General features: G+C 38.7%; 1 protein-coding gene across 6 annotated transcripts in view; it reads left to right on the top strand.

Annotated features, from left to right (window-relative positions):
• CHD9 (chromodomain helicase DNA binding protein 9) overlaps positions 1–23,438 on the top strand; it is a 52,143-nt gene that overhangs the window by 19,961 nt on the left and 8,744 nt on the right. For 4 of the 6 annotated variants that reach the window (XM_070760170.1, XM_070760171.1, XM_070760168.1 and 1 more), the window contains 25 exons: positions 416–502; positions 831–968; positions 1,856–1,977; positions 3,942–4,185; positions 5,801–5,977; positions 6,938–7,081; positions 8,183–8,438; positions 9,152–9,362; positions 9,622–9,817; positions 9,921–10,088; positions 11,180–11,359; positions 11,857–11,967; positions 12,286–12,482; positions 12,976–13,175; positions 13,320–13,479; positions 14,408–14,497; positions 14,708–14,811; positions 14,896–15,013; positions 15,394–15,451; positions 17,381–17,423; positions 17,551–17,770; positions 17,877–18,079; positions 18,759–19,664; positions 21,261–21,424; positions 22,234–22,506. In XM_070760170.1, the coding sequence (XP_070616271.1) occupies positions 416–502; positions 831–968; positions 1,856–1,977; positions 3,942–4,185; positions 5,801–5,977; positions 6,938–7,081; positions 8,183–8,438; positions 9,152–9,362; positions 9,622–9,817; positions 9,921–10,088; positions 11,180–11,359; positions 11,857–11,967; positions 12,286–12,482; positions 12,976–13,175; positions 13,320–13,479; positions 14,408–14,497; positions 14,708–14,811; positions 14,896–15,013; positions 15,394–15,451; positions 17,381–17,423; positions 17,551–17,770; positions 17,877–18,079; positions 18,759–19,664; positions 21,261–21,424; positions 22,234–22,506 (4,770 nt within the window). The remainder of the gene's footprint in view (positions 1–415; positions 503–830; positions 969–1,855; positions 1,978–3,941; positions 4,186–5,800; positions 5,978–6,937; positions 7,082–8,182; positions 8,439–9,151; positions 9,363–9,621; positions 9,818–9,920; positions 10,089–11,179; positions 11,360–11,856; positions 11,968–12,285; positions 12,483–12,975; positions 13,176–13,319; positions 13,480–14,407; positions 14,498–14,707; positions 14,812–14,895; positions 15,014–15,393; positions 15,452–17,380; positions 17,424–17,550; positions 17,771–17,876; positions 18,080–18,758; positions 19,665–21,260; positions 21,425–22,233; positions 22,507–23,438) is intronic. The other 2 variants (XM_070760169.1, XM_070760173.1) reach the window with 1 other exon arrangement.

Here is a 23,438-nt window from a genome sequence, read left to right as displayed (position 1 = left end):
CCTTTTGGGCGAGTTCCGTGGAAAAAGTTTTTCCCGTGGACTGAAGGGGGCTTGGTTTTGCATGCTGCCTGCATCCCGTGGATGGGGCTTTGCTTGTTTGCATGGACTGGTTTCTGGCATGCCACGGCCTCCGTGGACCGGGAGTTGGGGACCCCTATGTTATAGTTCGGGTGTTGTTTTAGCAAAGAACATATTTGCACTGTTCGTGTTTAGTAGTCAATTGTTATAAATGGATTTTTCTTTTTAAAAAAGGGAAGAAAACATTTTTTTTCAAGGCATGCTATTAATAATTTGGGTACAGCCGGTAATATGAATCCGTCACAGTGCATAGCAGTCTGTATTTCAAGCTGGCCACTGTGTTATCTTGTTCAGGTAAATAAAGTATACATATTTATAACCCTATTTTAATTTTTAGATGGAGGAAGAACTTTTTAATCCTGATTATATTGAAGTAGACCGGGTTTTAGAAGTCTCCTTTTGTGAAGATAAAGACACTGGAGAGGTATAACTTAAAAAACCAACCATTTTATAATTTAAAAAACAAAACCGTTCTCATATATAAATCAAGAGCTGCGAAACGAACACATATATGCACTGATATGTACATATATTTTCAGATTATTAGCTCTGAGTTATAGAAATAAAATGTAGGACAGAATAAATAGGTAAATAACAAATTTAATATTCAGAACATTGAGAACTGAGTGGTAAGAAAGAAAAAAGAAAAATGATGGGAAAAGAAACTTGATGCATCTAAGGAAGATTTATACTCAGTAATTATACATGAGATGGTTGAGTGGATAACCCAAGTAATTTTCCCCCCACTGCAGCATGTTACTTACTATTTAGTCAAGTGGTGTTCCTTGCCATACGAAGACAGCACTTGGGAATTGAAAGAAGATGTAGACCAAGGAAAAATAGAAGAATTTGAACAGCTGCAGTCTTTAAGGCTTGATTCAAGACGATTGGTAAGAGAACTAGAAATAACTAACCATTCTGCTGAGAAATCATTTATTGATTGATTGATTTGATTTGATTTGATTTGTATGCTGCCCCTCTCCGGAGACTCGGGGCGGCTAACAGCAATAATAAGACAGCGTACAACAATAATCCAATACTAATAACGATTAAAAACCCATTAATATAAAAACCAAACATACATATAGACATACCATGCATAAAATTGTAAAGGCCTAGAGGGAAAGAGTATCTCAATTCCCCCATGCCTGGCGGCAGAGGTGGGTTTTAAGTAGCTTACGAAAGGCAAGGAGGGTGGGGGCAATTCTAATTTCTGGGGGGAGTTGGTTCCAGAGGACCGGGGCTGCCACAGAGAAGGCTCTTCCCCTGAGTCCCGACAAGCGGCATTGTTTAGTTGACAGAAATCATATCATGAGGTCTATTTAAGTTGCAAAAAGCCATCTCATCTCCTTCAAAAAAGTAAAATATAGAAATCTCCTGCCCTGGTTTCTGATGTTGAGGATAAAACAAGGAATGGGTTGGGTTGGATTAAATTGGATTAGATGGGATTGTAAAACCATGAAGCCTAATTTTTTTTTGTGGGGGGAGATCTGTCTGTCTGTCTGTCTGCCCCTCCCTCCTTCCCTCCCCCTCCCTCTCTCTCTGCATGATGAAAAAAACAAAAACTCAGACTAATTTCTTATAAGTTATTTGTATAAATGTATTTGCATATTTCAGCAATTGTATTTCAGAAGCTAGTCTACAGTGTCCCAGATTTACAGGGATATATTCTTCAGAGCCCCCAACCCCTCACCCCATCACAATGCATTTTTGCCTTCTTTTTTTTCCATCCAGTGAATAATTTCAAAGATTTTTCATTTTGTATTTTATTTCTAAGGATCGTCCTCCTCCTAACGCGTGGAAGAAAATAGAACAGTCCAGGGAATATAAAAATGGCAATCAACTCAGGGAATACCAATTAGAAGGTCTCAACTGGCTTCTTTTCAATTGGTATAATAGGTATGTTCTCTAAACCAGTCAAAGTAATGTTCATTTTATAGCTGATTCTAAAGTAAGTTGAAGTATTCCTGGTTTGAAATACTTTTGGATGCACCAAAAATAATAAAATGGGATTTGATTGAAACTAATACACACAGGATAAGATTGAGTGGAAATACAGAAATCATATAATGTGAAATAGTAATATGAAATTAAATTGATTGACATCTCAAATCAAAAGTAATATTATATAACTATATTGATTGATGTGTGAAAAAGATAATGTTTGAATGTAAATACTATGATGAAAGAGAGATGCGTAACTGATTATTTTCCTTTTACTTATGAATCAATGCAGGTTTACTGGAAGTATATTTAAGATACTGCTTTTAAAAATGTTATTTTAAAAACCAATAAAGTTTATTGCAAAAAAAAAAAAAAGATTGAGTGGAATCCAGGGGTAAAATGCTACTGGTTCGGCCCGGTTTGGGCATACCAGTAGCAGTGGCTCCAGTGGTTTGGAAAACTGGTAGGTGACGGTTGCACGAGGCTCTGCCCACCCACCCAGACATCGTCATTTTCTTTTTTTAACCCTCTGCACATGTGCAAAGCCTTCTGTGCATGCGCAGAGGGTGAAAAAGTGCATACGGTGGTGGCGCATGGAAAGCATGTGCGCAAAATGGAAAGCATGCGCAAAGCACTCGCTTCCGAATTGGTAAGGCAGGTAAGAAGATTTCACTCCCTGAAGAATCTTAATGTGAGGCACAGGGAGCAATCAAGGGAGAGGTATGAAATATTCTTTTAATCATACCATACTAACTCTTAAATCTTTCCAGCCATTTTTGCAGCATAAATTCATCCCTACTTTTTAACTACAGTTCATAACTATGCTTCAAGATCTAGCATACATATTTTATTCTAACAAATCTACTCTAGTCTGACCTAATGAAGAAAAGGATTAAGGGTGGCATGACAGCAGTCTTCCAATATTTGAAGGGTTGTCACAGAGAAGGGTCAACCTATCATGGGGCTACCTTTGAAGAATGTTCGGAAACTTCAGATCGTGCAGAATGCAGCTGCGAGAGCAATCATGGGCTTCCCTAAATATGCCCATGTTACTCCAACACTCTGCAGTCTGCACTGGTTGCCGATAAGTTTCCGGTCATAATTCAAAGTGTTGGTTATGACCTATAAAGCCCTACATGGCATCGGACCAGAATATCTCCAGGACCGCCTTCTGCCGCACGAATCCCAGCGACCGGTTAGGTCCCACAGAGTGGGCCTTCTCTGGGTCCCATCGACTAAACAATGTTGTCTGGCGGGACCCAGGGGAAGAGCCTTCTCTGTGGTGGCTCTGACCCTCTGGAACCAGCTCCCCCCAGAGATTAGGATTGCCCCACCCTCCTTGTTTTTCGAAAACTCCTTAAAACCCACCTCTGCCGTCAGGCATGGGGGGATTGTAACATCTCCCCCTTGCCCATGTAGTTTCTGTGTATGATTCGATTGTGTGCTTGTTTTTTATATATTGGGGTTTCTTTTGGATTTTTTAACATAAAACTGTAATTTAGATTGCTAAATATTAGATTTGTTACTATGTATTGTTTTTTTACCATTGTTGTGAGCCGCCCCGAGTCTACGGAGAGGGGCGGCATATAAATCCAATAAATCTAATCTAATCTAATCTATTCTCCAAAGCAGCAGAGGGTAAGGGCAAAAAATAATGGGTGGAAAATGATTAAAGAGAGATCCAACTTAGAACTCTAACAGTGAGAACAATTAACCACTGGAATGCTTTCCTCAAGAACTTTTGGGTGCCCCATCCCTGGTGGTTTTTAAAGAGAGATTAGACAGCCATTTATCTGGAATTGTATAGACTTTCCTGCTTGAGCAGAGAGTTAGACTAGAAGACCTCCATGCTCTGTTATTCTGTACTCTGTATATATTCCTCCTGATGGCCCTACCAGCAAGTGTGCTTGTGCTTTCAGGCAAAACTGCATTTTAGCAGACGAAATGGGCCTTGGCAAAACCATCCAGTCGATAACATTCCTCTATGACATCCTTCGTAACGGCATAAGAGGACCCTTCTTGATCATTGCTCCGCTTTCGACCATCACCAACTGGGAGAGAGAGTTCCGCACCTGGGCCGACCTTAACGTTGTGGTCTATCACGGAAGCATGATCAGCAGGCAAATGATACAACGCTATGAGATGTATTTCAGGGATTCACAGGTAATTTCCTACACTGAATTCTAAACATGGTAAACATGGTGAGTGGATGTACTTGTATTGCATCGTACAGAGGTTTCTGAACCTGGCACCTTTTGACACTTGTGACTTCAACTCCCAGCAGTGCTGGCTGAGGTATTCTGGGAGTTGAAGCCCACAAGTCTTATAACTGCCAGATTTGGACACACACATACACCAGTACAGTGGTACCTCGGTTCTCGACCACAATTCGTTCCAGAAGTGTGGTCGAGAACCGATTTGGTCGAGTACCGAATTAATTTATCCCATAGGAAATAATGGAAATGGATTTAATTGGTTCCTAGCCCCTGTTGAGTTGCTGGGAACCAATTAAATCTATTTTCTTTATTTCCTATGGGATAAAAAATCTTAGGAGCTCTATAAGCGCTCCAAGCTGCAGGAAGGGTGCGGGCGGCTGCAATCCCGGCAGCTTCTGGGGGCTCCTTTCCGTAGTGCCTTGTCTTGTTACCTGTAGGCAGCTGCACCAACTTTCTCCTTCCCGGCGGCGGCATTGTTGGCGGCTTCCCTTCGAGGAGCAACTGCGCCAGGAACGACACTTAATGAAGGGAAGCTGCTGGAGCAGCGGCAATTGCTGAGATGGCTTCGGCGGCTTCCCTTGATCACGTGACGTTCCTGGCGCTGTTGCTCCTCGAAGGGAAGCCGCTGCCGCTGCCGCCGCTGGGAAGGAGAAAGTTAGTGCAGCTGCCTACAGGTAACAAGACAAAGCACTGAGGAAAGGAGCCCCCCGAAGCTCCCGGGATTGCAGCCGCTCCCTCCCTCCCTACAGCTTGGAGCGCTTATAAAGCTCCTCAGCCCCCCCGAAGCTGCCAGGATTGCAGCCGCCCCCAGCGGTAACATTTCAGATAATGAACAAAATTTTCTGTGGCTGTTCGGTATCCGAATTTTTGTTCGGTATCCGAAATGTATGACAACCAAAGCATTCGAGAACCGAGGTACCACTGTATAGTGTTTTTGTTTTAATGTGGCATAGATGATCTTTATGCACTTGAGAAATATATTAATGTACTGAAAACCTGTAGAATTTTATTTATTGATTATGCTTCCCAAATAGTTTGCCTAGATATTTGGATCTTGAGAATTTAGATACACTTAAACAGATAAATTTATATGATCTAATCTGGGTTGGTCACCAGGTCCAAAGGTTTAGTCTTCTGAGCTTTTAGACTCAGTCCATCCTCAAGGAAACTACAGAATGTGTGTTTTGGGCAATAATAAAGTTCCCATGCCCTTTTGTGCCTAATATTTATGTGGTGCCTGATTTTGTTGGCTTTTTTGTTGTTGTTGATTGGTCTGTTAAGTCGGTGGCTGTTCTTTCCTTGTCCTGCCAAGTCCTGTCTCCTAAGTACCTGGTATTTTTTTATACCAACTTCCTTTTGAATGTTTGGTTTCTTTCTCTTTATTATCCATGTATGTGCTGTAAAAGAGAATGGTTTTGATACAGTCCTTCATTAGAGAGCAACCTAATTTAAAAAGCTTCCACGTTCATCCAGGCATTAACTTCACTAGCAGATGCAGTGAAAAATGAGAAGTCCGCAATAGGGTTGCAAACTGTGTTTTGCTTTCATTTATATTCTCCCAGGGCCGCATCATTAGGGATACTTACAAGTTCCAGGCCATTATCACCACTTTCGAAATGATTCTTGGGGGCTGTCCTGAACTCAATGCAATTGAATGGCGTTGTGTTATTATTGATGAAGCACACCGATTGAAGAATAGGAACTGCAAACTTCTGGAGGGACTCAAACTCATGAATCTGGTGAGTATTCATTTTGAAGTGTAATGAGATATGGCTCATATCAAGAAAGATGAATGCACACAGAAGGTAGAATGCTAAACTCCAAATCAAGGAATACATTGGATTCAGTTGGCTGCTTTATTGCTGCTCACTTCTATTTTTTTAAAAAAAATATAATGTCCTTTAGGAGCTGGAGTGCTCATGAGTTGAATTTACACACCCTCAAAAGATTTATTTATTTATTTATTAGATTTGTATGCCGCCCCTCTCCGTAGACTCGTTATTTTGTTATTGTTATTTTGCAGTTTACAAATGAGGAGGGGACATGTATTCTACCTGTTTAACTTTATTTTATAACTTTGCCTCTATATAACTTTAATAACACCTTGCATGAATCTTTGTGTTTGCAATGTAGCCTAGATTTTCTTTGACCTTCAAATTCATTAAACCATCTCTTTTTTTTCCTGTTACATGCCATTTTGTTGCTCAAATGTGTTTTGTGATCATTGGTGTAAAATGAAATTACTTAAAAACAAAAAAAAGGTTTACTAAAATAACTATTTATAACTTACCATATGTGTAAATTATATACATGTTTCCACCAAAATAAGACCCTGTGTTATATTTTTTTGAACCCTGAAATAAGCACTTGGCCTTATTGCCATGAACTCCAAAGTCCGATTGGGAGTATTATCAGGGGATGTCTTATTTTGGGGGAAACAGGGTATGTGTAAATTTATAAATTGGCTTGGGAGGGTAAAATAAGAATGGCTGCAGGAATTGGGTATATCTAGTCTAGTGAAAAGAAGGACTAGAGTGACATGAGAGCTGTGTTCCAATATTTGAGGGGCTGCCACAAAGAAGGACAAGAAGCAATGTTATTCCAACTCTGTTATTCTCTTACTCCATCCCCTTATTCCTGTTACATCGAATTATGATTTATAACTTGTTGTCAAATCCATTTTGCATACATATCTTTAGGAGCATAAGGTGCTATTGACTGGCACACCACTGCAAAACACTGTAGAAGAATTATTCAGCCTTCTTCATTTCCTTGAACCTCTGCGATTCCCAGCAGAATCTACATTCATGCAGGAATTTGGAGACCTTAAAACAGAGGAACAGGTATGAATCTTTTATGTTACGCTGTTAAGATTCACATTCGTACACATTCAGAAACTAGAATATGATCAGTCACCTGTTTCAATACGGGCCAGTAAATTAATTCATTTCATGGTCTCTCCAGAACACTTTATGGAACATCACAGATTCAGGAAGTAACTACTTTTTACTTCTTGTTGTTTAATTTCAGTTGTACAAATATAAAGAGAAATTGGCAGAAAAAAAAATCATGGGTAGAAAATGTGAGTTTTTATATGTGCAGAATCCTAGTTTGTGGTAAATGAATATGCTGCCTTTGGTTCAAAAAGCTACATCCACGCATTCTAGGTGGAGCTTATCTAGAAGAGTTGGTTTTCACTGTGTTTCTCAAAACAAAACTTCACAACCTACAATATCCAGATTTCCTTTCAGTTTCAGTGAGTGAGTTGCCAAGAATTTTGCAGGCTCTTGCAGTACAGGTAGCTCTCAACTTATAATTAAATTGAACCCAAGATTTCTGCTAAGTGAGACAGTTGTTAAGGGAGTTTTCTCCCATTATATGATCTTTCTTGCCACATTTCTTAAACGAATCACTGCAATTGTTAAGTTAGTGACATTTTTGTTAAGTGAATCTGGCTCCCCCATTGACTTTGCTTGTCAGGAGGTCGCAAAAGGGGATCACATGACTCTGGGACACTACAGTCATCATGAATAGGAGTCTGAGTTTTGATAATGTGACCACACGGCCATGCGGATGCTGCAATGGTCATAAGTGTGAAAAACAATCATAAGTCACTTTTTATCAGGGCTGATGTAACTTGTGAATGGTCACTAAACAAACTTGTAAATTGAGGATTACCTGTATGTGGAACTAATTGCCTGAATCTTTAATTCTATTTTTCCTGTGCTGTCTTATCCACAGATGGTAATCATTGGATCGCCTTCCAAATTCTATTTTCTATCTCTAATGTGTTTTTTAAAAAAGGGGAGTCCATGACTCTTACCAAAAAGTGGCACCAAGCAGCCTTTTTAGCTTTGAACTTTGAAGCAGCCTTGTGTAGTGAACAAACGGTTTGTAAATTCTACTTCTTTGGCTTTTAGTTAGTTATTTTATGTTCTTTCTAGGTGCAAAAGTTGCAGGCTATTCTGAAACCAATGATGCTAAGAAGACTGAAAGAAGATGTAGAGAAGAAATTGGCTCCCAAGCAAGAAACTATTATTGAAGTGGAGTTAACAAATATCCAAAAGAAATACTATCGAGCTATTTTAGAGAAAAATTTTGCATTTTTGTCCAAAGGGGCAGGGCAAGCTAATGTGCCCAACTTAGTTAATACCATGATGGAACTCAGGAAATGCTGCAATCACCCATATCTTATCAAAGGTAGGTATAGGGTTGGGGGGGGGGGGGTTGTTGGTGTTTTAAAAACTTTTTTATTTATTTCAGGCCTTGTTTGTAGTGAGGCCATCTGACTTTAGAATTAGGATTAATTCCTTAAAGAAAGACTTCTTCGGAATCCATTTGTTTACACCCCACTTTTAAAAATGTAGCCTTTAATCAGCTCCCCCCTGAGATTAGAACTGCCCCCACCCTCCTGGCCTTTCGTAAACTCCTTAAAACCCACCTCTGCCATCAGGCATGGGGGAACTGAGATAACTTCCCCAGGCCTATATTGTTTATATGGTATGTTGTGTGCATGTTTTTTAAATTACGGGTTTTTAGTTTTAATTATTAGATTTGTATTGTATATTGTTTTTCTATTACTGTTGTGAGCCACCCCGAGTCTACGGAGAGGGGCGGCATACAAATTTAAATAATAATAATAATAATAATAATAATAATAATAATAATAATAATACTGTATGTTTCTCAGTTGAGAAAACAGCGGTGATTCACCTGACAGCTTCCATGAGAAGCATTCATAAAAGTGTCAGAGGATGGTGAACAGCAGTAAATATTTCCTTATGCTAATTGTAGAGGATTTATTGCCCCATATCTGATATGTGCCTCTTACCCAATCCAAAGTTGTATAATGTTTCTATACTTGGAAACAAAAGAATAACACAAATTGGGTTTTCTGCTTTTCCTGAACACAGGAGCTGAGGAAAAAATCATAGGAGAATTTAGGGAAACCCATAGCCCAAATGCTCCCGATTTTCACCTGCAAGCAATGATCCAATCTGCTGGGAAACTAGTCCTCATTGATAAACTTCTTCCAAAAATGAAAGCAGGTGGCCATAAGGTGCTTATCTTCTCTCAGATGGTCCGTTGTCTTGATATCCTGGAAGATTACCTGATACATAAAAGGTGAGCTTTCTGTATTGCAAACACCCAGGTCGATGTCACCATATGTGCTTGGTTAATATCCTGAGCTATGCATGAATATTTGGCTGTGGATTAGTTAGGCAACTTGAAGGTGTGTGGATTTTGAACACCCATAGCTTGAGTTGACAAGCCTACTGATTCTTAGTTATGAAATCTTAGATATTTGATCCGTTGAAGTCTAACTGTAATACTAATAGGGCTTTCTTTTAATTTCTCCCTTTTTTTTTTTTACACTTCATAGGTACCTGTATGAGCGAATCGATGGGAGAGTGAGAGGAAACCTTCGTCAGGCTGCCATTGATCGATTTAGCAAGCCGGATTCTGACCGGTTTGTTTTCCTACTCTGTACCAGAGCTGGCGGATTGGGCATAAATTTAACAGCAGCTGATACTTGCATAATTTTCGATTCAGATTGGAACCCTCAGAACGATTTGCAGGTATAACCTGTCGGCACATTCAGTTTTGATTCTGCTATGATGAATTTCATGAATTAATTATGACAGGGTTTTTTCAACGGTTTTTGATGTTTTGTCTCTTTAGGCTCAAGCTCGTTGTCATAGGATTGGCCAAAACAAGGCAGTGAAAGTTTACAGGCTGATAACAAGAAACTCCTACGAAAGAGAGATGTTTGACAGAGCAAGCTTAAAGCTCGGCTTAGATAAAGCTGTCTTGCAGAGCATGAGTGGCAGAGAAAACAGCGTTGGCGGTGTATGTATACTTTGTTTCCTTACAAAAACGAAAAAAAATGGAAGAAGAAAAAGTACTCCCCCCCCCCCCCACCAAACCACTTTCCAAAGTAAATCTTTAAAAGCGAAATATCTCATGAAAGTTTACACCACTTTTTTGCTCTCTTTATTTCCATTACAATTCATTCATTTTGCCAACAAACTTGTGTTGGATGGTTGACTATCTTGAACAGAGAATATTGTTTGTTGGGATGTTTTATTCCATCCTTAGGTCTCTGACTTAAAGGAGAGCCCACAAAATAACAGCTTGGGAATCCTTAAAACTCAGCCTCTATTTAAATAAGAAAACATGGGTGGGATTATTTTTAGCATGGTTAAAAAGCCCTATATTGGTATTCCTCGACATATAACCATTCATTTAGTGACCAATTGAAGTTACAACGGCACTGAAGAACAGTGACTTATGGCCATTTTCAAACAGCATCCCCATGGTTACATGTTTAAAATTCAGACAGTTGGCAAGTGAATCATATTTATGACGGTTGCAGTGTCCAGGATCATCTCATCCCCTTTTGTAACCTGGGAAGCCAGAATCACTTAACAACCTTATTACTAAGTTAACTGCAGTGATTCACTTAACATCTGTGGCAAGAAAGGTAATAAAATGATATAAAACTCAATAACTTTTCTCATTTAGCAACATAAATTTTGGGTTCAGTTGTCGTAAGTTGAGGACTACCTATATTAAAATATACAAGAATAATGTAATGCTTTGGAATATTTCCAATAAAGATAGCAAAAAATTATTTTTATTAAATTAGCATGTATGATTAAATGAAAAGTATTTTACTGAAAGAGTAGTAGATCCTTGGAACAAACTTCCAGCAGAAGTGGTTGGTAAATCCACAGTAACTGAATTTAAACATGCCTGGGATAAACATATATCCATTGTAAGATAAAATACAGGAAATAGTATAAGGGCAGACTAGATGGACCATGAGGTCTTTTTCTGCCGTCAGTCTTCTATGTTTCTATGTATTTTTGCTATGCAAGACGACTAGTAAAAATTATTTTTCTTGCTCTTTTAAACGTATCCAAATTTTACTTCTTCAGATTCAGCAACTTTCCAAAAAGGAAATCGAAGACTTGCTTCGAAGAGGTGCGTATGGTGCCATTATGGATGAAGAGGATGAAAGCTCTAAGTTCTGTGAAGAAGATATTGACCAGATCTTGCAACGCCGCACAAAAACGATTACAATTGAATCTGAAGGGAGGGGATCTACATTCGCTAAGGTAGCTGCAAACTGTTTAGCAAGTGTTAAATGTGCCTTTTTTACAGGGGGCTAAGAAAATTCTGTGGGCTCAGAACTGCTCTGACATTCTTAAAGATGTACAGAGTGTTTCGTTTTGAATTGTTTTGAGCACAGAGTGAGTTGTTTTGAATATTTTGGCAGTATTTAAGCTCAAGAACAGTCTGTTTGTTGAGCTTAAAACTTCCAAAATTTTTGGAATCGCCTGTTTTGTTTTTAAAACCCTAGAGCTGCACTCAGAATAGGAAAAGCTTTATGTTTTTTTTTTTAAAGACTGGGATGTTAACTGTAAATAATCCTGTGTGTCTTATTTGAATCCATTACAGAATCTATTACTAGCTTACTTTTGTATCATGTGTAACTAACAATTGATAAAGTATCCTGCAAATGGGATTTGTTCCTAGCATTAAGATACAATCTTACTTAATTCGCCTTAAAAAGAATTATAATATTATGGTGCTTTATTGTTTGTTATCTCAGGCTAGTTTTGTTGCATCTGGAAACAGAACAGATATTTCATTAGATGACCCCAACTTTTGGCAGAAATGGGCCAAAAAAGCTGAATTAGACATAGATGCCATTAGTGGCAGAGTAAGTATATTTTCAATGAAATTTACTAATGCTTTTGCTGAGGGACCATGGCTAACTTTTATTTTTATATTAATCTACTGCTTTAATTATATGCTTGTTTTGTTTATAAAACCATCTGAAATGAAATGAACTTTATGGAAATTTTGAAGAGGGATTTAAGGGAAAGGCATGGACTAATATATATTCTTATCCTGGTTTATATAGACTCTTGTAGTACTCTTTATATAACCATAAAGCTATGGAAATTTGAGCTTTAGGAACCTGTCTGATTTAATCTGCAGATTTTTTTTCAAATGCACTTTTATTTATATTATGCAGAATAGCTTGGTTATTGACACCCCAAGAATTAGGAAGCAAACAAGGCCTTTTAATGCTACAAAAGATGAACTTGCTGAGTTGTCTGACATTGAAAGTGAAGGAGAAGATAAACCAAAACTTAGAAGACCTTGTGATCGCTCCAGTGGATATGGGAGAACAGAGTGCTTTAGGGTTGAAAAAAACCTGTTAGTTTACGGGTAAGATTTTTTTTTTTTTTAAAAACAACCCTCTGGAATAGTATTTTTAAAATGTGTCTTTTTGAAAGAATAGTGTCTCACTTTACCCTATTTTTTCTGATGTTTGTGGTTCCATTAATATAATAAAAAAAAAATAATGTAACATCTTGTAAGAGTAGATTGTACTGATCACAAAACTTTTAGCATTCCGCAAACATTGATATCAAGCTATATGGTCCTGGGTCATAGACAAAAAAAAATCTAGTTCATTATTGCAAGATAGAATAAATATAATTTAAATAGTTTAATTTTTTTCATATGACAGTTATTCAGATCTTCGCATCCTTAATGGCACCTAAAGAGTGATTGACAATGTGAATTGCCAATCCTGTCATCTCTTAATAGAAATGAAGGATATGGAATGTGCATTTAATTAAGAACACTTGGCATTAATGCATAAAGCTTCTGAAATATGTCACTTTTGTTTCAAATGTTCAAAATTAAAATGAAATAGGTGGGGTCGTTGGAGAGAGATTTTATCGCACGGGCGCTTCAAGAGACAGCTAAACGAACAAGATGTGGAGATAATTTGCCGAGCGCTGCTAGCGTATTGCCTTGTCCATTATAGAGGAGATGAAAAGATTAAAAGTTTTATCTGGGATCTTATTACGCCGACTGAGAATGGGCAGACTCGAGAATTACAGAATCACTTAGGTAAGCCTCTTTTGAAGGATATTATTGTTAGCAAACAAGCAAACAATAAGCTCATTTTAAACCAAGAATTTATTACTCAAAAGTGATTCTAATAAACTGTAATTAAAAATATAAGTCCCTGCCTTCTATTCTTATTTGGCTTAGGTTTGTCAGCCCCTGTCCCCAGAGGCAGAAAAGGAAAGAAAGTTAAGACCCAAACAAGCACATTTGATATACATAAAGCTGAGTGGCTTCGCAAGAACAATCCAGAACATTTGTTGCAAGACGATGGGTATAAAAAGCACATAAAGCACCACTGTAATAAGTAAGTAGCAATAAGTAAGTGTTAATGATAACAATTTTGTTGAGTCAGTAGCTTCTCCACGTGCAAGTATATCTTGAAATGGCACTAAGAGAAGGAGAGAGGGAATTATGATAGTTAATTTGGAAGAAATGTTCTACTCATTCAAGACCCTTTTTGAACTCCCAGTTTGGAGGCAGCTGATAAATTTCCATACTGCCCACTATTGTCTTTAAAGCATTAGCAGACAGCATTTTATAGGCAGAAGCTCTCTTATTAATATATTTACAAAAGTGGTCCATTCATTTTCTGGATTTAGTGAACTTGGTTTTAACTTCTTCCTTCAGGATTTATTTATTTTTATTTATTTATTCAATTTTGTTTAATGCCGCCCTTCTCCTTAGACTCAGGGCGGCTTACAACATGTTAGCAATAGCACTTTTTAACAGAGCCAGCCTATTGCCCCCACAATCCGGGTCCTCATTTTACCCACCTCAGAAGGATGGAAGGCTGAGTCAACCTGAGCCAGTGATGAGATTTGAACCGCTGACCTGCAGATCTGCAGTCAGATCTGCAGTCAGCTTTAGTGGCCTGCAGTACTGCACTCTACCTGCTGCGCCACCACAGCTCAGTAATTTTGGGATTTGGGGGAATGTCTCAAAATATCTTGACTTTGTGTGTCTGTTCAGCTGATTAAGTTTAAATGACAGACACAAAGGAAAAAACCCCATCAAATTATATTTTAAGGACTTTTTTTTAAGGGCAATCTAGAATCTTGCCAGGGAAAATTAACCAAAATTGTGTGGTGTTAATGGATAAATGATCATAGGGCATTGTTGTTCATATTTTATGGTCTTGTTGGTCATATGTATTTTAAATCAAGAACTCTTTCAAACAAAAGCAATTGGAGTGTTTCAAATGGCTTTATATTTATTTCTATGTGCATATTTAGGGTTTTACTTCGAGTTAGAATGCTGTATTACTTGAAGCAAGAAGTCATCGGTAATGAATGCCTGAAAGTTTTTGAAGGAGTTGATGCCAGGTAAATAATACTAAATTTGTTTCTTTTATTCCTTGATCAAAATTAAGTATCATTAGTAGCTTTTGAATCAAGATGAGTTTTAACAGATCTATTGATGATTTAAATTTAAAATTTAGATATTTATATATGTTGAGCACATTTCTATGTTGCGTGAAAGTTTATATCTCACAATGTGAAAACTTACCACCACTTTCTGACTAAACCTTTCAGTGAAATTGATATTTGGGTACCAGAACCAGATCACTCCGAAGTGCCAGCCGAATGGTGGGACACGGAAGCAGACAAATCTCTCTTGATAGGTGTTTTTAAACATGGTAAGCCATAAGGACATTATCTGCTTGCTTGCTTCTTGGTGAATTTTGTCTTCAAAGTTATATTCAGAACACGTTTCTTTCCAGGTTATGAAAAATACAACACAATTAGAGCAGATGCTGCCCTTTGCTTCTTGGAAAGAGTGGGGAAACCAGATGATAAGGCTGTGGCTGCTGAACAGAGAGCAAATGATTATATGGACGGGTATGAATTGTTAAACCGCTTTTGAAAACCAATTGCCATTTTTAGCACCCATGCAAACATTATCTCATTTAGTAATTAATCTGATTCATTGAGTATTGTCTCATCCATTTATGATATACTTTGCAGAACAGAAGGTTTTAGGACCATAATCTATTTCTCCAAACGTTATAATAATTTGAACAATTTAGATGTAACTTCAGCAAGTAGTCTTTCTCAGAGAACACAATTTAAAAAACAGAGGAATCAGATGAAGTTATTTGCTAACTTTTGCTTTTTCCTGCAAATAAACTCGTTTTATTATTCTCTCTTTTTTTTAGTAACTAAATGATGCTTATTCATTTTCATATCATTTATACATCTGTGTTGAATGTGTTTCTTAGGGATGTAGAAGATCCAGAATACAAACCAGCCCCAGCCTTATTTAAAGACGATATGGAGGTAACGCATTTTCACTTCATCATTCAATCGTTTCTTTACAGTTTGGGTAAATGTGTTTGAATCTGGATGGAGAGGAGCAGGTTAAGGCTCAATCCAAGAAAGGCAGAATAGCTCTGAGTTTGCAAGCCAGACTCCAAATTTAATTCTGGATGGAGTTATATCCCTCCAGTACTATAACTCCTACTGGATTCACAATTCCTACTTGAATGGCTATTATGGCTAGAAGGCCCTTTCATTGCTTCATCTGATGTGACAGTTGTGACCCATTTTAGAACGGAAGTCTTTGCTCATATTCATTCAGGCAGTAATCACTTCTCGGTTGTGTGATCCCCTTCGTGCTGCCATTGAAGAGTATGGACAACTACAACTGGTCCAGAATACACCAGTCCAAGTAACTATGGTCTCCTACCATCACTACCTTATAAAACCAATGGTATGGAAGCCTCACAGATTACCAGCTGTCTTTCAGATACAAATCAAGATGCTGATTGCACATTTAAAGGCCTTTGCACATTTGAAGGCCTGAACATCTGTGGGAGTGTCTTCTCCCAATAACATCTGCCAGCCAAATAAGTCAAATAAAGAGGGTTAATTTTGCCCCTTCTCTGTAACAATATTTTCCCCAACATCCACGTCAGTTCTGACTGGAGTTGCCTACAAACCTCCGAGTCTCCGGAGAGGGGCAGCATACAAATCTAATAAATAATAATAAATAATAATAAAATAAATACACTAAATATATTTTGTAGGGTTCTCAATCTTACCCTTTGAAGTTACATATTTGTCTCGGTTAACTATATTTGGTTAACTGTATCATTTACAATTGTATTGATTGTTACTTTATTTGGTTATATTTGATGAGTTGTATTAATTACAATTGCATTCAGAGAGGGTTCGCAACTTGGGCGTCCTCCTCGATCCACAGCTCACATTAGAGAAACATCTTTCAGCTGTGGCGAGGGGGGCATTTGCCCAGGTTCGCCTGGTGCACCAGTTGCGGCCCTATTTGGACTGGGAGTCACTGCTCACATTCACTCATGCCCTCATCACCTCGAGGCTTGACTACTGTAATGCTCTCTACATGGGGCTACCTTTGAAAAGTGTTTGGAAACTTCAGATCGTGCAGAATGCAGCTGCGAGAGCTATCATGGGATTTCCTAAATACGCCCATGTCACACCAACACTCCGCAGTCTGCATTGGTTGCCGATCAGTTTCCGGTCACAATTCAAAGTGTTGGTTATGACCTATAAAGCCCTTCATGGCACCAGACCAGAATATCTCCGGGACCGCCTTCTGCCGCACGAATCCCAGCGACCAGTTAGGTCCCACAGAGTTGGCCTTCTCCAGGTCCCGTCAACTAAACAATGTCGTTTGGCGGGACCCAGGGGAAGAGCCTTCTCTGTGGCGGCCCCGACCCTTTGGAACCAACTCCCCCCAGATATCAGAGTTGCCCCCACCCTCCTAGCCTTTCGTAAGCTCCTTAAAACCCACCTCTGTCATCAGGCATGGGGGAATTGACTTTTTCCCTCCCCCATGGCTTATAAAATTTATGCATGGTATGCTAGTATGTATGATTGGTTTCTAAACTGGTTTTTTTAAAAATTAACTTAAATATTAGATTTGTTTACATTGTATTGTTGTTGCTGTGAGCCACCCCGAGTCTGCGGAGAGGGGCGGCATACGAATCTGATAAATAAATAAATAAATAATAAATTCATTTCATGTGCAGTTCTTATTTTGTATAGAGAAATCATGAGTTTTGTACAGAGAGATCACGAGTTTATATTTAAATGAGAGTTGTCAAGTCATCCACTGTTAACTTTCATGACGCTGCTGCTTTTGGTGTGTTGAGTCAACTTTAAAATGCGGCATATATTGCAATTGAATTGTGCTTCTGTTCATTTTGCATTCTGAATGTTATTTCTTAGGATGATGCCTCATCGCCAGGGGATCTTGTGGTAGGAGATGGAGGTAAAATCTCATGATTTTAACTTTCTACTTCAACAATTGCGCTTCTGAAATGCAACCTTCCACTTTGTTTGATACTTAATTTTGGTAAACCAACACCAGTTATTACAATTATCTTTCTCGATTACAGATGGTCAGATGATTGAAGGAGACAAGCTTTACTGGCCAACTCAGTCTGCCTTAACAACACGGTTGCGTCGTCTCATCACAGCATATCAGCGTACCAGCAAGAGCAGGCAGAGCCAGCCAATCCAAGCACCGTTTTCTGTCCAGGCTTGTGTAATGCCATCTGCCTTTGAAGAAGCTGCTTTAAATCCAAAAGTGGCTGCCAAAATTGAAAGGCAGCAAAGGTAGGCTGTGATTATTAGAGGTTGTAAAAAGTCTTCGATGTCTCCATGGCGTTCTGAGAAAACGGCTCATTTGCTATCAATATTGCCCTTTGCCCTTCCAATCTAGATGGACAAGAAGAGAAGAAGCTGATTTCTACAGAGTGGTGTCCACTTTTGGCGTAGTATTTGATCCAGACAGAGCCCAGTTTGACTGGACAAAATTCCGTGCGATGGCGAGGCTGCATAAAAAAACCGACGAAAGTTTAGAAAAATATCTGTACGCGTTCATGGCCATGTGCAGAAGAGTTTGCCGCTTACCTTCAAAAGATGGTGGGTTGCTTATAATACTTGCCCCTTCGCCCCTCCCGACAAAAAAAGGAAAACTATTTTATGAGCAATAAAAACAAAACACATACCGAAAAAGTTGCCCTATGACAGAAATCCTACATCATGAAATGCATGCTTTGTTATATGATAATATTTAAAAATTCTTTCCCCTGAACAAGTGATAGCTGCTAAATTTGTTTCACCTTAGAAGATAGTATTACATTTGTTTCACTTTAGAAGATAGTTTTAAATTTGTTTCACTTTAGAAGATAGTATTGAATTTGTTTCACCTTAGAAGATAGTATTAAATTTGTTTCACTTTAGAAGATAGTTTTAAATTTGTTTCACTTTAGAAGATAGTTTTAAATTTGTTTCACCTTAGAAGATAGTATTAAATTTGTTTCATCTTAGAAGGTAGCTGAGATTGGGGGGGATGGATGGATGGATGGATGGATGGATGGATGGATGGATAAATAAATAAATAAATAAATAAATAAATAAATAAATAAATAAATAAATAAATAAATAAATAAATAAATAAATAAATAACAAATAAATATAAATAAAACACATTTAATGTCCAAGATCCTGAACTTAGAAGATCCTGCTACAGGTCTAATTCTTTTTGTGTGTGTTTCCTGTGCAGACTTTCTTATTCTTTTTGTGTGTGTTTCCTGTGCAGACTTTGTGGACTCAAACCTTTTCATCCAGCCAATAACAGAAGAGCGTGCGTCTCGAACCTTATATCGTATCGAGCTCCTCAGAAAGGTACGAGAGCAAGCTGTCCGTCATCCTCAGCTCTGTGAGCGATTAAAACTTTGCCAGCCAAGTCCAGACTTGCCCGTTTGGTGGGAATGTGGGACCCATGACTGGGATTTATTGGTCGGTGCCGCGAAACATGGAGTTAGCAGGACCGATTACCACATCCTTCGCGACCCTGAACTCTCCTTTATGTCAGCTCAGAGGAACTACAGTCACAACAAAGCAGCACTTCCGAGGACTTCTACTCCGCTCTTGCAACAGTACCAGATGGCGCTGTCGGCCTCTCCTCTCATGCCTCTACCCAGGCTGCCCGACGCCAAAGGGAACATGCTTGAGGACCCACAACCTAAGGACGAAAACCACAAAGAACCTCATTCTTCAGACGAAGAGTCCATGTCTACTGAAAACATGCAGATCGGAGTGAAGGCAGAACCGTCAAGCCCGAAGAACGGCTCACCCTCACATTCTGCAGACCTCAAGCCTGTTCCAAAGGGAGATCACGACAGGCGCATGGTGGCAGCGAGGACCGAACCCTTAGCGCTAAACGCTGCTTCCAAAAAGCCGAGATCTGGAAAGAGAGGATCAGACTCTAGCTCCGATTCCGACTCCGATTCAGAGAGATCATCCTGTTCTTCCAGATCGTCTTCAACTTCATCGTCGTCTTCTTCCTCTTGCTCTCATTCCAGATCAGGGTCCAGCTCTTCGTCTTCATCTTGTTCTTCAGCGTCGTCGTCGTCCTCCTCCTCTTCTTCCTCCTCCTCCTCTTCCTCTTCTTCCTCTTCATCGGAAGAGAGTGACAGTGATGAAGAGAAGGCCCAAAAGAGACGTAAGTGCCTTTAAAAAAAAACCCCAAAACTCTCAGAAGAAATAAAAGACATAAACTATTTTTCACAGTTTTTTCGGATAGGTAGGTAGTGTGTTTTAGAAAAACAAAGAAATACTCTAATCAAACTTTCTGGGGGGAAATTAATCTGGCTTAATAACAAGGAAAATATATGACGTAACCCTATTTCTAGAACAGAATGTGAGTTCTGTCTGTCATTATTACTCTATGGAGAACAATTTTCTACACTATGTGCACAAAATATTTTCAATGTCAGTTGTTTCTTTGTTCATTCCCAAATTCGTTCCATGCTGATCTCTTGGTATCAGATTGTTTTTTTAATTCACACGGACATTTGTTCATATTCTATATATGGACACAGAAATGCATCTTTAAAAATTGCAGTACAAGTTCCAGAAAGTTGCACAATCCGAAGAATATCTGCATAGTAATCTTCATAGTGTGTGTGGAAATAAGTTCCAGATTAGTCCAAACAAAATCCTTATGCTCACGGTGTATATAATCTCTTTGCAAAACAAATAATCCTTTTATTGAGTTGTCTTTCTTCCACTAGAATGTTTTTTACACAGTAACTTTTGGCATTCATCAATGCAATTTAATCTCCTTTAATTATTTAATGTTCCCGTGCCCAGTTTTATGCACAATGATCAGATTCTCAATTTTTTAAAAAATAATTGTGATATTACTTATGTATAGCAGGGCAGGCATTGTTTGTCCTATGATTTAAAAAAAAACAGTGTTACTGTTATTATTGTCCTGCATCTCAAGCCAATTCTTCCTAACTTAATGTCTCTCATTTATAATGCAATATGCATTTTACAAACAGTTCTTGGTTTATCATTTCAATTGGCACCAGAACCTCAGTCATTGAGTGATTTGGCCATTGACACCTCGCTTCATGTCCTGGTAGTTAAGCAATCTTGCAGATTGTTAAGCAGGTGGCATGTCAGACAAGGAGAGCAAGGGGTGCCTCTTCTTTTGGCCTGGCCCTGGTGCTGCCATTCGTTTTGGTGCTGTCCTCATGACTGGCTATTGAACAAATGGTGATCAATCAAGGACTACCGACCTCAAAGGTGCTTTTCCCAAATGTTCTGAAGAAGCTTCTTGGATGAGAAGTGAAATGTTTCCATGAAAGTCCAATTTCCTTTTGGGAAAAGCACTTTTGGGAAGTGTCTTTAATAGGAAAGTGAACACAAGAACAAGGGGACACAATCTGAAGTTAGTTGAGGGAAAGATCAAAAGCAACATGAGAAAATATTATTTTACTGAAAGAGTGGTAGATCCTTGGAACAAACTTCCAGCAGACGTGGTAGTAACTGAATTTAAACATTCCTGGGATAAACATATATCCATCCTAAGATAAAATACAGGAAATAGTATAAGGGCAGACTAGATGGATCATGAGGTCTTTTTCTGCCGTCAGTCTTCTATGTTTCTATGTTTAATCACAACCTGGATGGGTGAGAATCATATAGAACTATTTGGTGGTAGGAAGTGTGTTGTACAGTTGTGCTTGTCAAATCTCTGAATAGCCCGAAGGGCAATGTATTGTTACTGATTATCTAAAATTTCCTGCAGGGGAAGGAACGCCTCACTTGAAAGCATACGATGAAGAAAGTGTGGCTTCCATAAGTACTGTGCAGGACGAAACCCAGGACAGTTTCCAAATGAATAACGGAACACCAAATTCTAATTGCATCTTACACGGTGGATATATGTTAGCTGCTTCTTACTGGCCCAAGGTAAAGTGGTAACCAAATGCTTACTGTAATGAAATGGGAATTAAAACATTTTCATTGCAGGTTAAAAGTCACATCGCTTTTTGTAGTATGAAAGGGACCTTGGAGGTCTTCTAGTCCTAGCAAGCAGACAAAGGGTTATCAGTAGTGTTTGTGTGTTTTTGTCCCTTTGATGGGGTATACTCTGTAATTTCTCCTAGGGTACTTTTGTGGTAAAACAGGAGGGAATTTCTCCCCCAGGCTTATATAGTTTGTGTGTGTATGTTATGACTGTGTTGTATGGTTGTAATGGTTTTTAGATGCTTTTTAAATATTGGATTTATCTCTTGTTATCATTTTTGTGAGCCACCCTGAGTCTTCAGAGAGGGGCGGCATACAAATTTAATAAATTGTTATTAAGAATATTTTATATCAGTATCTTAGATTTGTTTAATATAATCCTTTGCACGAGTTATATTCTCATGTTTTACTACTCAATTTTAGCATATTATACTGCATTTTAACTTATTCTTTATTCAAATTCCCTATATTTTAGCCAATTTTATTGTATTTTAACCAGTCACAGTTTTATGACGACCGGTGTGGTCCTTTTCCTCTCTTTGATATGGTCGATTGACTAATCAAATAAAGTTGATATTGATTGATTGTTGTTGTTGTTGTTGTTGTTGTTATTATTATTATTATTATTATTATTATTAAACTGTTCAGAGTCATCCTTTCTGTTGGCCGTTACACACTGATTGTTTTCAACTCGCGTTAATCCTGAGAGAGAGGAATGTGAAATTTCTAAGCAGCCTCCTCTTTGTTTTTAGGATCGGGTTATGATTAACCGGCTGGATAGTATTTGCCAAACAGTCCTGAAAGGCAAGTGGCCCTTTGCGAGGAGAAATTACGAGACCAATCCCGTGGCTTCCTTCTATACCACCAAGCTCCTAGACAGCCCAGGTGCCGCTGCAGACTATAGCGAGTCCGGCATCCCGACTCCCCCAAGCGCAGACGTTCGAGAAGAAAGCGACCAATCAGCACAGATGTCAAAGGTGAAGAAGCATGTGCAGGAAAAGGAGTTTACAGTGAAAATCAATGACGTATGTTTATTTTTATTGCCCTAGGCCCTGATTGCGATTGCGGTGTGCAGCATGCTTTACCTACAAGTGGCTGCCTGCTCTCAATCTTACTTCCTTGGCCTAAATACTTGCGAGTATTTTGGAGCAGTGATTTTGGAGTATTATTCTCTCCCCCCCCCCTTTCTCTCTTTTGAGAATCTCGTTTTCGAGGCCTGGCAACAACATGGCATCGTTTCTCTCTCTTTTGCAGTCTTTGCTGATGAGTTGCTTCCTTGAATGGCCTTTCTCGATGCTTTTTTCTGGCGCTGTAATTACTCTCCAAAGTAATTTTCTTTTATCTCAGAATTCTTTTTTTTTTAAGGAGTTTTTGATAAATTACAATTTCAAATGAGCAAAATTATCAGAATAATGTCCATAGCTCCTTAGATTTGCACACTGGAGTTAGCAGGTTACACACGCGAATTAATTCAACCTCTTCCAGCTTGGTCTCTTAATATCTATGGATTCCCACTTTGGTTGCATATTTATAAAAGTTATCTAATGCATTTGATATTGAAACTGGCTAAAACGCAATGGTTAACACAGGCAGTTCTTGACTTATGACCACAATTTATGTTCCTAAGCCAGAGTGTTGTTAAGTGAATCACTGCAGTTGTTTAGTTAGCAAACATGGTTGTTAAGTGAATTGGGCTTCCCTACTGACTTTGCTTGACAGGAGGCCACAAAAGGGGATCATGTGACACACACACACACACACACACAAATACTCTGGAATTGTCATAAATACATGCCAGTTGCCAGAGCGTGTGATGGGATGCCGCAATGGTCATAAGTGTGAAAAGGGTCATAAGTCATTTTTTTCAATGCCATTCTACATTTGAATGGTCACTAAACGAATGGTTTTAAGACGAGGACTGCCTGTATTGTCATGTGGGACGGTGAGGGGCCTGGAC

This window comes from Erythrolamprus reginae, chromosome 9 (genome assembly GCF_031021105.1).
Source record: "Erythrolamprus reginae isolate rEryReg1 chromosome 9, rEryReg1.hap1, whole genome shotgun sequence".
Classification (NCBI taxonomy): domain Eukaryota; kingdom Metazoa; phylum Chordata; class Lepidosauria; order Squamata; family Dipsadidae; genus Erythrolamprus; species Erythrolamprus reginae.
The sequence above is the reverse complement of the archived record's forward strand: the minus strand, read 5'-3'. Positions and strand labels throughout refer to the sequence as shown.